This window comes from Schistocerca serialis, chromosome 1, assembly GCF_023864345.2.
Source record: "Schistocerca serialis cubense isolate TAMUIC-IGC-003099 chromosome 1, iqSchSeri2.2, whole genome shotgun sequence".
Classification (NCBI taxonomy): Eukaryota; Metazoa; Arthropoda; class Insecta; order Orthoptera; family Acrididae; genus Schistocerca; species Schistocerca serialis.
Genome location: NC_064638.1, coordinates 93,745,041 through 93,758,966, shown reverse-complemented (window position 1 = coordinate 93,758,966; position 13,926 = coordinate 93,745,041). Strand labels below are relative to the sequence as shown.

The 13,926-nt window shown below is 37.0% G+C and overlaps 1 protein-coding gene across 8 annotated transcripts in view; it reads right to left on the bottom strand.

Moving 5' to 3' along the window:
• Positions 1-2,413: 2,413 nt before the first annotated feature.
• LOC126462486 (uncharacterized) overlaps positions 2,414-13,926 on the bottom strand; it is a 58,681-nt gene continuing 47,168 nt past the window's right edge. For all 8 annotated transcript variants that reach the window (XM_050096077.1, XM_050096078.1, XM_050096079.1 and 5 more), the window contains one exon: positions 2,414-4,985. In XM_050096077.1, coding sequence (XP_049952034.1) covers positions 2,984-4,936 — 1,953 coding nt within the window. In that variant the 5' untranslated portion in view covers positions 4,937-4,985 and the 3' untranslated portion in view covers positions 2,414-2,983. The remainder of the gene's footprint in view (positions 4,986-13,926) is intronic.

Here is a 13,926-nt window from a genome sequence, read left to right as displayed (position 1 = left end):
ATTAGACGTAAGAGTAAACAAGGGGGAAAACAGCAAAATCACTAAATGTTAACACGGATCACATGGAGACTACCCACTATAACTCAGACTGCTCTGCGCATCAGCCCTGGATCTACGTTATTTGCGAACTGGGTAAAAAAAAAAAAAAAAACGAATTTTCAAATATATGTTCATCTTGTGGCGCATATCTTTCTGAAAAGCCTGAAACATAAAACACATGTGTTCGATGAAATGTTACGACATAATATTTGCTCTTAGGTGTGCCAAAGTGCACTGCCACGCCCCTTCATAAAGCATCCTTCTACTGAAAAAGCTGTTAACACAAATAATACCCAAGACTGGTGTGGTTTCTCGATCTGATTACGTCTATTTTGTCACTGTCTGCTAGATAAAACAAAATAGGCCTTTCTAATATTGCAGCAATTTTGTAACACACACCAAATAAATGAAACTATTTTGGCACAAATGGCCATTTTTAAAACAAGACAGAATATAATTCACGAAGTACCAATATCAAATGCCTATTAGGAGGCCTACTACAAGCAAAAAGCTTTATGTTAGGAAATAGTTTCACATTTCATTCATACGCATCAGTTTCTCAAGTACGAGATCGAAAAGTAGTATTACGAAATTTTTATATAAATTTGGAATCGTCTTATTCTTCCATAATTTGTGGGATGTCCCCATTTCTTCTCCTTCCTTGTTCTAACAAATAATCTTGTCATCAGCAATTCTGTAGCTATTCCTGCCATTGTCAAAATTTGTTTGACGATTACCCTCACTAACCCTGCCAGAATCATAAGTTTAGTTATCTTGCGATTATTTCCGGTTAGGCGCTATTACGTGTTCGTACAACACATATTCTGTGTTATTTCCAAAATAGAACTTAAGCGGCTGCTAGCTAGGGACTGTACATTTGGTCCTTACTAGTATAGTGATCTGGCCAAAAATTTTCTGTCAAAATTTCATTTTCTTGGATGCACCGAGAAGATAATATGTAATCTTTCTCACCTGTTATTCCTGTCAGTCATTTATTTCCATTCTGGTAGTCTGAATCGATAGATTTCGCTAGTAATTATAACTACGCTGATCATTCGCAAACCCAATCAACCACATAATCAGACAGAGATTGGCATTCATCCGTTCGGCTTTACTCCACTCAGCTCATATAGCCCCGTCCCCTTTTGTCTGCGGAAAGTTTATTTCCAGATGCGACAAGGATTCTCCTGACAGAGACATCACGCATTCAAAAATCAACTTATGGTTCATTCAGAAATCATCTTAAAATATGCTCAAAAATGTTCAAAAACCAACAGGGAAGCATTTCAAAATAATATGAATAATTGACAGACAAATGTGCACTGGATGCTAGGGGCTTTGTGAAACAAGTTCTTTTCCTCAAGAATATGAATTTGGCGCCCCCTTTTCCCGGTAGCATCTAGCTGCTTGCTGCAACTGCTTGCACAGCCAACAGCCACATTCCTGCAGCCAGAAGCGGGAGGATCTCCAACTCAAATGCGACTCAACTGCGCATGCGCATGAGCCCGCTCGTAACTAAAACAAATCTATTGTAAACAGCCGTGACTTCATGCTCATTGGAGGCAATTTGTTGTTATGAAGCATTGCATGGTGTTCCTAAAGCCTTTGACACATTTTGCTGCTGGCAGACGCTTGCATGAACACTGTGTGTCGTCGTCGTCGTATATGGAGCATTTCCTTTGCAATTTAAGTTATTTTCGTTTTTTTCTCTCATTTATGTTTTATTGCTGAAGTATTATTCTGCAGTAGCAGGATACAGTAACATCCTTTGTTAGAGTATCGGTTCCTACCAGTCAAAATTACGAAAATTTAACTGAAAACTAAAACAATGAAAAATTCCACGTTTTTCCCTGTTTTCTCCCGGATGAAAAAATTCCCGGCTTTTCCCGAATCTCCCAGTTGTCCCGGGGTGTATACACCCTGTTTATGGAGTTCATTCTGTGTTTAACTGCAAACAGGATTGCCAACACACTTCCACTCAGTACTGTCCTGCTGCAAAAGCTGCTGGGGTAGTGTAGCTAAGATCAAAGAACTTTTTCTACAGAAGTGTGCAATAAGAACATTGCATGAAGTCTACAAACTTGCTAAGTCACAACCACAACACTAAGAGTGAGAAGAAGGGAAAAAAATAATTAATTAATTTAAAGTTTGGAATGGAATATTGTATTCTGAAGGAACGGATTTTTACTGACTGAAGGTACGAATAAGGCAGGAAATTGAAAATCCCAGCTAAGCAAACACAAAGTAAAGACCATCTGATTAGTCACTTCTCTTGCAATTAATGAGAATATTTGGATTCAAAGATTTAATTTTTCACAATTCTAATGCGTGTATTAAACAGGTCTTTGCTTTGTAAGTCAACAGAAAACTGACATGGCTATCTAAAGTAAATGGTTTATTTTCAGTAATATATAAAAATGGCATTGAGTAGTGTGAGAGAACCAGAGCATTCTTTTCTAAAGTAGCTGGTTTTCTCATTGCGAAATTTTGAATGGATAACAACAGAATTATATGTACAAGACATATGAGTAAACAGCTGGCATGTAAATGTATAAGAAAGAGAAAATGTTACTACAACGAAATGAATGATGAATTCAGCTTTAAAGCTAAATCTTACATATGATAACAACAAAAACTAAAATAAACAACAAAAAATAATATTTACTTTAAAAGTGTGTGGGAACAGGTAAATAAATATTATGTAAGGAAAAAGCACATAAAACTCTGTACATAAATACAAAATGTACTGTCGAGACCTCCCAACAAGTTCAAAATTGCTCCTGCCAAAGCAACCTATTTGAAAACTTTATCCCAGTCCACCACTCTTCGTTAAATAGCTATTTATTCCATTTACTTTTTCCATATTTCACTTTGATGTTTTCACTTAATCTTAAACACTCATCACAATGCTAATTTTCGTTTCACTTTGCCACATGGTGTCCCTTTAAACATGTGCCTGTTGGCGACAGTTCTGTATAGCTCTTAAGTGATGTAATCCTCTCTTCCTTTTTTTCCTTGCCCGAGTTGCTTCCATTTTGCTTTCCATTGATTTTCTCATTTCCTCTAGCTTTTCGCCATGACTTGCACCTGTCATATGACTTAATACAGTTGTATTTTCGCAGAAACATTTGCAAACACTACAAAAAAAACCATTGTCTGTCAAACTAAACTGAGTTCTAGGAATAATATTGTTTAGAATACCTGGTATATTCAACAGCCGTTTACTTGAGGACTTATTTGCCAGTTCTATGTTTTGTAATACAGTTATCCGATTTAGGTGACTTAATTTAGAAATGTGTGTCTTTACACCGAGTAAGTATCTCTCCATCTTTTCATTACAAAGGGAGCAAACTACTTTCCCTGAATGAATCCTGAAGAATTTTTTGTTAATGTGAAATGGTGCACGAAAATATGTCCATATATCATCTAATCTGACTGCATGTTTTGTTGATATTATCTGGTGTGTGTTCTCTACAATAGTAGTAGTGTCAGCAAGTGAGCAGGAAACATCACAATACACAGAAACAGATTCTATGCTTTCACAACTGTTATTTGGAACAGTATTCAAAGGTGAGCAGGAAACAGCAGAATACACAGGAATAGATGCTGTACTTTCACAGTTGTTACTTGGAACAAAATCAGTATGTGAGCAGGCAACTGCAGAACACACTGAAACAGAAGCAGTACCGGTACTTTCTAAGCTGCTTTGTGAAATTCCAGACCCTTTAGCAGAACTGTTCTTTGCAGTTACTAGTTTCTTTTTATGCTTCTTTCCTTTCAAATGATCATACAGTGCGTATTTACTACAAAGTACACAGTCGCACACTGTACACTTAAATTGCCTTTTCTTGTGCCTTATGACACCATATAGATCAAGTTCTGTATCACACAGTTCCTCTGCTCTCTGAACAGGTATATCAGCTCTTTCGTCTCTCCTAGGAGAATGAGGAGCTCCTTTCTCCCCCTTGTTACAACTGCTTTCTCTCTCTTTTACCAACATAGCAGATTCCATATCAGAAGTAGTGAAAGCAACAGGAGATTTTTTATCATCAAATGGTCTCTCTGCTTGGTAAGACACAGAAGTTGTACAACTAACTTCTCCTTGTAGTCCTCTGTGAATGCCGTAATCTTTACTATCACCACCACCACCACCACCACCACCACCACCACCACCAGATTCACATTCCACACACTCTTCATTACTTTTATTCTGAGTAATTTTGTCAGCAGGCTTAGCACATGCATTACCTCCCACAAGTCTACCTAACACACATGCATTTTTCTCATCACCAGCAATATGTAATGTCATCCCATTATTTATAGTATCACATGCTGTCTGAACTGTTGGAGTGTAACTACTACCTGCAGTGAATTCAACTAAATCTACAACTTCATCTGAGTCACGTACTTCTGATTTTATATTTTTGGCACAGTGCACATCTGACTTCTGTACGTTTGTGTGTTTTGTTCCTTCAGTATCCACTGATACAAAATTCCCTGAGTGCTTACTGATTCCAGTCTCTGAAAATAACGTAACTGAAAACTCAGTATTACTGGAAACCGGTATTTCCGTCTTTATACTTTTGGCCCCGCTTCTGCTTACCTCAGAGCCTCTTCTCTTCCTAGTTCCCTCAGACAGAACAGGCTCCCCTTTTTGTTCATATGATGACAGAGTTAAATAGTCAACTCTCAGTCCTACGAGTTCTTCATTTAACTTGTTCAACAATATATTAACATGCACTAATCTATGATATATTTTAGGTGTTGTATCATTTTTCTCAAGGTAAGGCAGTAAAGCTTCATAGTTCCTCATGCAGCATGTGAAAGTATCATTCATCAAGTTGGCCAATTCACCAACTGATGTATTTAAATCTCCTGTTGTTTCCTTGTAACTCATTGTGTCGAACTGCAGAAGTTACTGGTCCTGAACACTACTGAGCCAAATCCTGAAATAAGAGAGAGACTTTTCAGACACGGTTCACTGGTACATAATTCAATACTAGTTCACTTGCAGCACTATGCTATATTTAATTTAACTAAGGTACTGTGACATGACATCAGAAGGAATGTGTATATAAAAACTGATGTCTCTGAACATGAAAAATAAATTACAGATTAATATTATGTTGATGATGGATTTGGGCTGTTGAAAGCCAAGGTCATCAGCTCTCTTACTGCATACCACATGGTTTGAACTTTGTCAGTTCTCTTATGCACAGTTGCAGTGAGCGTTCCTCAGGAAAACACATTAGCAGTTTTCTTCAGACTGTCTGCCTACTGTTGACATAAATACGTGGTTCAATACTGATGAGAACCAGTTTAATAGGTATTGTGTTATGTATTAAAACCAACAACCATTTGGAAACTTATTAAGCTATGATACTTGTAATATGACAGAATTGTCATGCACAGTACTGCCTTTGCTGGCTGAGTGAAGTACAGATATTTTTTTAAAATGCAATTAACAAGTTTCTCTCATTACTATGATGTGAGATAATTACAAAGTGTGTATTTCTTACGTTACATGTATGAATGGGGGTTGGAGCAATAAGGTCAAGTATACTTCACCATCACTGTGGCAGAGCGAAAGTGACATCATTAGGTGACAGTTAGGATTCAGACAATGACAACTAAAAGATACCACCATTTTGCTCACAGTCACTGCACCAATTACCATTTTAATTGTATATAAAAAAAGACAAAACCTTTTTTGTATTTACCTTTGTAAATGTTCAGTTAGTATGTTGCACCTCAAAGAAAGGCTGTCTGTTAGACTATATGACTGTGTTTGCAAGACACTTTTGTAATTGTGATGTTTTATTACTTACTGGAGAGGCAATAAATATTTCATTAAAACTAAACTATGCTGTCTGAAAAGTTTATTAGAAAAATCATTATCCTATCTTATTGGAAGATCTAGTGATGGTTTCATCAAGTGAACTGTTTCACATAATTTTAAGAATGCTCAGTGACCACATGAACAAATTTGACTTACACAAGAGTTTTTGAAATATTAAAAATGTGCTTAATGCAAAGACTTTTCTAGTATTACGAGTTACGAATACAAACATTACAGAATAAATGTACCGGATATCTAAAGGAAGAAAATTTTTTCTCCAGCTGATGCTATCGCAACAACGGAGTAAAGGGAAAAATTCTATATGCAAGTACTATAGCAATGAAAAGCAAATATGATTCTGAAGTGGTTATCTGGATATTAAGTACAGAATACTCTCGAAAGAATTTTCATACAAAGTGCAATAATACTGAATACAACTACATAATTAAATATTTAAACAGAAAAAATATTAATGGTCAGGAAGCACCAGTCCCAAAGACATATAAATTAAGGGCACAATGAAAATATTCATCTTGTCATTTCCATAATGGGTCTTAAGTAGTGGAGAATTTAGTGCATGGAGGTATAATATGGGGCACTGCCATGACGTCACAACCTTGAAGCCGACATCTGTCATGTTAGCTGCCTGAAACATTAGCTTCTAGTGGAAGTGTTTTGATCAAAAATGACATTTCATTTGTCGGTGTACAGATCATTCTAATTATAGCCTGAAAGTGTATGGAAATCACATTTAATTCATAAGTGTGACTCAGTCAAGCAATATTTTCTTTTATATATGGGCATTTTGGCTGTGCTTTTTACTCTTACTGTAATGGTTTTATTTCTGTCATTTGACTTTAGATTTGCTATCAATCCAACTCAAAAAGCTCCTTGGGTGAAAGATGTGATAAGGAAAGATTGGAAACTGACCAAACACTGCAAAATATGTTCTCAGTATTTTGGGAAGAGAACACAGACCAAACATCAGTTTTGTCTGTCTGTAGAAGGGAAACTGCTGAACTACAAAAGTAGCTTTTTCACATATTATACTTCTGATCTTGGTTATTCAAAACATACAACAAATACAAAGTTACATTAATAATGCAAAATTGTTCTTTTACTCAATCAAATATGCATTTAAGACAAAAAAATGTTTGCAAATGCCTCCCTGGTGTACTGTCATTCACAAAAGCACTGCAATTGGTTTCTATTTAAAACAAATGTTGCATTCACACGACAGAAATTAAGAAGAAGAAGAAGAAGAAGAAGAAGAAGAAGAAATCATAAGCAGTAGTCTGCTGAAGCTTTAGGGCACCAAACATGGCAACACCAGCTTCAAATCAACATACACCATTAGTCTGTAATGCCATCTCTCCTTATTATAGCTCCATGTTTTAGAATATGTCACTATGTTTAATGAAATTTGTCTTAACAAATGAGCCAGAGTGATTAAAAGGTTGCTACTCACTGTGTAAATGATGAGGTTATAACAAAAATTCATGGGAATTTTAGCATCCCCTTTACAATGGTGTCTTCGTAGCTGAATAAAACCGCACTGTTTCTCTACTTGAGATACTACTTAATGGAACAAGAATCATCTGCATAAAACTGCTAGGACTGCCTGTTATATGTGAATGGTTGACTACTTAATAAAGAACAGAGGGGTGCAATAACTCAGAGCACAATGACCCACACTACCCCACACTTTACCAGCTATTAAAATCTATCTTAAAATGTGGTTATTGTCACCTATTGTGGTGGACATATCTCCAACCAAGCACAGAGTTGTCCTTGTTTCAGTATATGAAACACAAGTAAGTAAAATAATCCACAAGTTTCACATACTGGTACATCACACCTTCAGAGGAGGAAACTATCAACGGCAGTCTCTTAATCTTAACCCGAGGAGATCGAATTTATTAACTGCAGTGTCTTGTTTGCCATCTCCAAAAATTTGTCTTCCCAATGAAGTATGACTCTTCTGTCCAATATTGAGATGACAGAATGCTATGGAACATGTCCCAGAGAAAGTAGAATGGCTCTACAAGGCTAGAGAAAATATAACTACAACTACAGGAGTACTCAGTAAATGAAAATGGTTTGTATATTGCATAAATTTAGTGTCACTCCCTTTCTTCACACTGTGTCAGTAATCAGGGAAGTCAGGAGAACATTCAGGGACTAATAAAAAAATTTGCTAGAAGTGATAGAGATAATCGTCATCTTTATTCAAGCTTCTGCCAATTCCTGTTATTTGGTTTTTCTAAAAGCTTCTCATGGCAACTCATCAAACTACTGACAATATGCTTTATTCCTATTCTACAAAGACCGGACTTCCCATTAATTAAACTTAGATAAACAACCTTCAGTAAGTAATCACAATACATTCTAGGATAATATCTAGTTAACCTGTACATTACCAACAACTTGTCACAAATCAGAGTAGATTAGTTTTTCGTTCCATAGATCTGTGCTGAGGAGATCCTCGTGGATGTGGAACATGTCAATATTTTTTTAAGCTGAAATAACAATACTAATAGAATGAATATATACATCATTTGTTTCTACTAAAAAATTCGTCAATGAAGGAGGAGGAGTTGGCCACTACTAAGTCTTTCAGGCTCCTTTTAAACTGATCTTTATTTGTAACTAAATTTTTTATGTTTGCTGGCCAATTATTGAAGATGAGTGTTCCTGAGTAGTGGACCCCTTTTTGAACTAAAGTAATTGCTTTTAAGTCCTTGTGCAGATCATTTTTGTTCCTGGTATTGTATGTATGAACTGAGCTGTTTGTTGGAAAAAGAGATATATTATCTAGGACAAATTTCATTAAGGAGTAAATATACTGAGAGGCAGTAGTTGGTATATCCAGTTCTTTGAAGAGGTTTCTACAGGACGTCCGTGAATTTACTCCACAAATCATACATATTACACGCTTTTGGACTCTGAAAACTTTTGTTTGACTTTAAGAGTTACTGCAAAATATCATACCATATGACATTATGGAATGAAAGTAGGCAAAGTATGCAAGCTTTTTCATTTTTATGTCGCCTATGTCAGCTAACACTCGAATTGCAAATACAGATTTGTTAAGGCGTTTCTGCAGTTCTGTGGTGTGCAGGTCAAACAGGATATGTAATTCTGGATTCCCATTTGTCACAGGAACTCAATCAATAATGTCTATTTATGAGACACACAAATGATAAGTATCCCCATACGATTGTACCTGATAAATGCTGCTGCTGTAATTTTTTGTACAAACTATATGATTTGCAGGAGGGTTTGTAGAAGGTCCATGGGTTGGTGTTGTGACTGTCAACTCTTAACCTGCAAAGAAATCAGCACAACTAAACTACAGGGTGAACCAGAACTCTGAAAAACTTTTGAATGTTGTTCTGGGATATTTCCTGAGTATTTTAGTTTAGGGTACCCATGGTCTTCTGCAGCTCATTAAGGAATAACAATATAATTATGACTTACACAGTTTCTTACCACTGTCACCTTTGTTTCTGTTAAAATGCCTTCACAACAGAGAAAAAGCCTGTAATATGCAATCACTGAAACAAACTACACAGAACAGAGAGTAATGCAATGTTTTCCGATTTGACAGAACAGCTGAGCTTATGCTCTTCCAAGGTAATCAGTGAACCCATATAGATGCGAATCAGCTGTCTTTTCATCATTATCACTTACTGCAGAACTAACACGCTGAAAAAACAAACCCAAAACAGAACTGACCAGTACTGAATGTAAGCTCAAGAGCCAAGAATATAGTGGGAATTACGGTTGTCAGTGGCTTGTACTGTGAATGAATGGAACACATTTATTTTCAAAGAAGACACAGTGCATACAACTGACACTTGCACTATTGCGCAGATATTTTCACTGCAAAGCAAGTACAACCATAAATTGGGGTAAAACATAAAATGAAATGCAATTGTTCTCAATGAGCCACCTGAGACCTAGAGTCTCTTCCACCAAAATACTCAGAAAACATCCCTGAACAACTACTGGAATTCTGTCAATAGAGTTCTGGTTAACCCTGTATCGTGATCACTAGTCAGAGACATCACATGGATAATTAAGAGTGATGGTTTTGTATGATGTAAAATAGAATGACACTGCAATTCTTACAACAATAAATGCAATGGGCAGAACACCACTAAGTAAGAATGTAATGACAAAGTGTAGCTGCACTATCTGCTCTTACAATGTAATACTGCCTTTTTTCCTGGGACCTGGATCAAATCTGACGAAAGATCATTCTAGTTAAACCTGTGTCACAGATCATTCAGGGAAATGAGGACACACACAGATGGAGGTACATAATTCATAAATATTTTTTTATTTAGTTTCATATTGATCACATTGTTAGGTCCCTATATTTGTCAGACATGAATAGTTCCAAAAACAATTTCTTTATGAAGTTGCCATATAACATTTTTCACATTTACTGTAGTGTATGAAAACTTGAAGATGCGAAGAGAAATAAGAAAATGTTCTATAAAATGATGGAAAATAAAAGGAAGGCTTCTGAAGTACCAGTAAAGATGGAAACAGAGGACGGTACCATGACTGAAGATCCAGGGAATATAAAAGATCTCTGGAAAGAACATTTTAAGAAACTGTTAAACACTGAGGAGCAGGTAACGAGGAAACAACAAACAGAGAAGCTGGGAAACAGAATTAGGACAAATTACACTGGAAGAAATGGAAATAGCTGTGAAGAAGATGAATGGGAGGAAAGTCCCAGAACCTGATGAAGTATCAGTGGACATGATAAGAGCAGCAGGTCCAGTGGGAATGCAGTGGCTGTATAGAGTACTATCAAGTGTGTGGAGAAATAGTACAATACCTGACTATTGTAGAAGAGGAGACATTGTTCCCACCTACAAAAAAGGCAATAAAAGACTTTGTAAAAACTGCAGAGGAATAACCCTTATGAGTCATACAGTCAAGATTTTTTAAAGAATTTTACTAAATCGAATAAGTGAAAAGATAGAAAAGAAGCTGAGTGAAGAACAGCATGAGTTTAGGAAAGGAAGAAGCACGATCAGCCTGATATTTTCTATCTGTCAACTGATGGAAAAAGTTGGGAGTATAACAAAAGGGTGATAATGGATTTTATAGACATAGAAAAGGCATATGACTCAGTTAACAGGAAAAGACTCTGGGAAGAAATGAAGAAGATATAGAAGATGGATGCATTAATATAATAAAGACAATGTTCAGAGGACACAATTGTAGAATTAGAACACCATTGGGGGAACTCTGAATACTTCAAAATAAGACAAGGACTTAGGCAAGGAAGTATTCTATCTCCTGCACTTTTTAATGTTGTGATGGAGGGAATGAATAGGGCAGTTAAAAATATACTAAAAGAAAAAGACAAGAAGATGATTTTTGCAGATGATATGATAAAGAGGTGGATGTACAGTTACAACTTGATGTGTGGAAGGAAATAATGAACAGGTATGGATTAAAAATGAAGATAAGAGTGAAGTAATGGTATTTGGAAGAGAGAAAGGGCTCAACAGAAATATTACCTTGAATGGAGAACCCCTCATAGTGGTAGAAAGTTTCACTTATTTAGGGAGTAAAATATCTAGGGATGGAAGGATAACTAACGAAATTAATAGGAGGTTACAGAAGGGAGGAAATTTCTACCAAACAATAAAACACCTGATTTGGAATAAGGAAGTTTCAGAAAAAGCAAAACTCCTTACGTATAAGAATTATTATTTCCCTATTGTCATCTATGGTGGAGAAACATGGACAACGACAGAAAGGGACTGGAGCAGACTGCAAGCAGGGGAAATGAAATTTCTCAGAGCAGTTAAGGGAAAAACAAGAATGGACAGAGTAAGGAATGTAGAGATTAGAAAGGGCCTTAAATAACAAAGTATGGGGGGGGGGGGGGAAGAGAGAGAGAGATTAAGATGGCATGGGCCGTTAAGAGGATGCATGGGCAGAGACTCCCCAAAATTATGGAAGAACTAAAGACGGATGGGAAAAGACCTAGAGGGCACCCAAGAACACGGTGGAAAATGGGAGTGAGAATATCTGTGGAAAGGAGGAAAGGAGACGTGTGACTTGGCAGCAAGTGGAGGAAGAAAAGTGGTGGGAGGACCGAGCCAAATGGAAAGGACTCGTCAGCACCCAGACCCGGCAGTAGCTGGAGCGGGATCCGGATATAGATAAGTGTAGTGTATGGTCCTCATTTATCTGTTTTTGCAATATTATGTTGATACACCTACAACTAACATCATTTATCATTGTTGTTATGCCACATTCAAATGTATTTTCTGGTACGCCCATTTTTCTGCCATTTATGGGGTACATCTTCAGGGATGTTTTTGGGTCCTATTCACTGCACAGGTGCATTGTTGTGGACTTCAGTCAGCGTATTGCATTTTGTTTCAGTTAAACGTCCATTTGTTCCCTGTAACCCATAAGCAACTATAATGAATACAACCCGACTTAAAATTTGTACTAAGGCTGGGATTCAAATCCTGGCCTTGGTACAAATTTTTATTAATTGCTTTGGTGTATTTATTATCATAGGTAAAGTTGGCAACTTAATATGTCTCTAGAACATATAATTTCATATGATTAATATACCATGTTGTTGTTGTTGTTGTGGTCTTCAGTCCTGAGACTGGTTTGCTGCAGCTCTCCATGCTACTCTATCCTGTGCAAGCTTTTTCATCTCCCAGTACCTACTGCAACCTACATCCTTCTGAATCTGCTTAGTGTATTCATCTCTTGGTCTCCCTCTACGATTTTTACCCTCCACGCTGCCCTCCAATACTAAATTGGTGATCCCTTGATGCCTCAGAAGATGTCCTACCAACCGATCCCTTCTTATGGTCAAGTTGTGCCACAAACTTCTCTTCTCCCCAATCCTATTCAATACTTCCTCATTAGTTATGTGATCTACCCATCTAATCTTCAGCATTCTTCTGTAGCACCACATTTCGAAAGCTTCTATTCTCTTCTTGTCCAAACTATTTACCGTCCATGTTTCACTTCCATACATGGCTACACTCCATACAAATACTTTCAGAAATGACTTCCTGACACTTAAATCAATACTGGATGTTAACAAATTTCTCTTCTTCAGAAACGCTTTCCTTGCCATTGCCAGCCTACATTTTATATCCTCTCTACATCGACCATCGTCACTTATTTTGCTCCCCAAATAGCAAAACTCCTTTACTACTTTAAGTGCCTCATTTCCTAATCTAATTCCCTCAGCATCACCCGACTTAATTAGACTACATTCCATTATCCTTGTTTTGCTTTTGTTGATGTTCATCTTATATCCTCCTTTCAAGACACTGTCCATTCCATTCAACTGCTCTTCCAAGTCCTTTGCTGTCTCTGACAGAATTACAATGTCATCGGCGAACCTCAAAGTTTTTATTTCTTCTCCATGAGTTTTAATACCTACTCCGAATTTTTCTTTTGTTTCCTTTACTGCTTGCTCAATATACAGATTGAACAACATCGGGGAGAGGCTACAACCCTGTCTTACTCCCTTCCCAACCACTGCTTCCCTTTCATGTCCCTCGACTCTTATAACTGCCATCTGGTTTCTGTACAAATTGTAAATAGCCTTTCGCTCCCTGTATTTTACCCCTGCCACCTTTACAATTTGAAAGAGAGTATTCCAGTCAACATTGTCAAAAGCTTTCTCTAAGTCTACAAATGCTAGAAACGTAGGTTTGCCTTTCCTTAATCTTTCTTCTAAGATAAGTCGTAAGGTCAGTATTGCCCCACGTGTTCCAGTGTTTCTACGGAATCCAAACTGATCTTCCCCGAGGTTGGCTTCTACTAGTTTTTCCATTCGTCTGTAAAGAATTCGTGTTAGTATTTTGCAGCTGTGACTTATTAAGCTGATAGTTCGGTAATTTTCACATCTGTCAACACCTGCTTTCTTTGGGATTGGAATTATTATATTCTTCTTGAAGTCTGAGGGTATTTCGCCTGTTTCATACATCTTGCTCACCAGATGGTAGAGTTTTGTCAGGACTGGCTCTCCCACG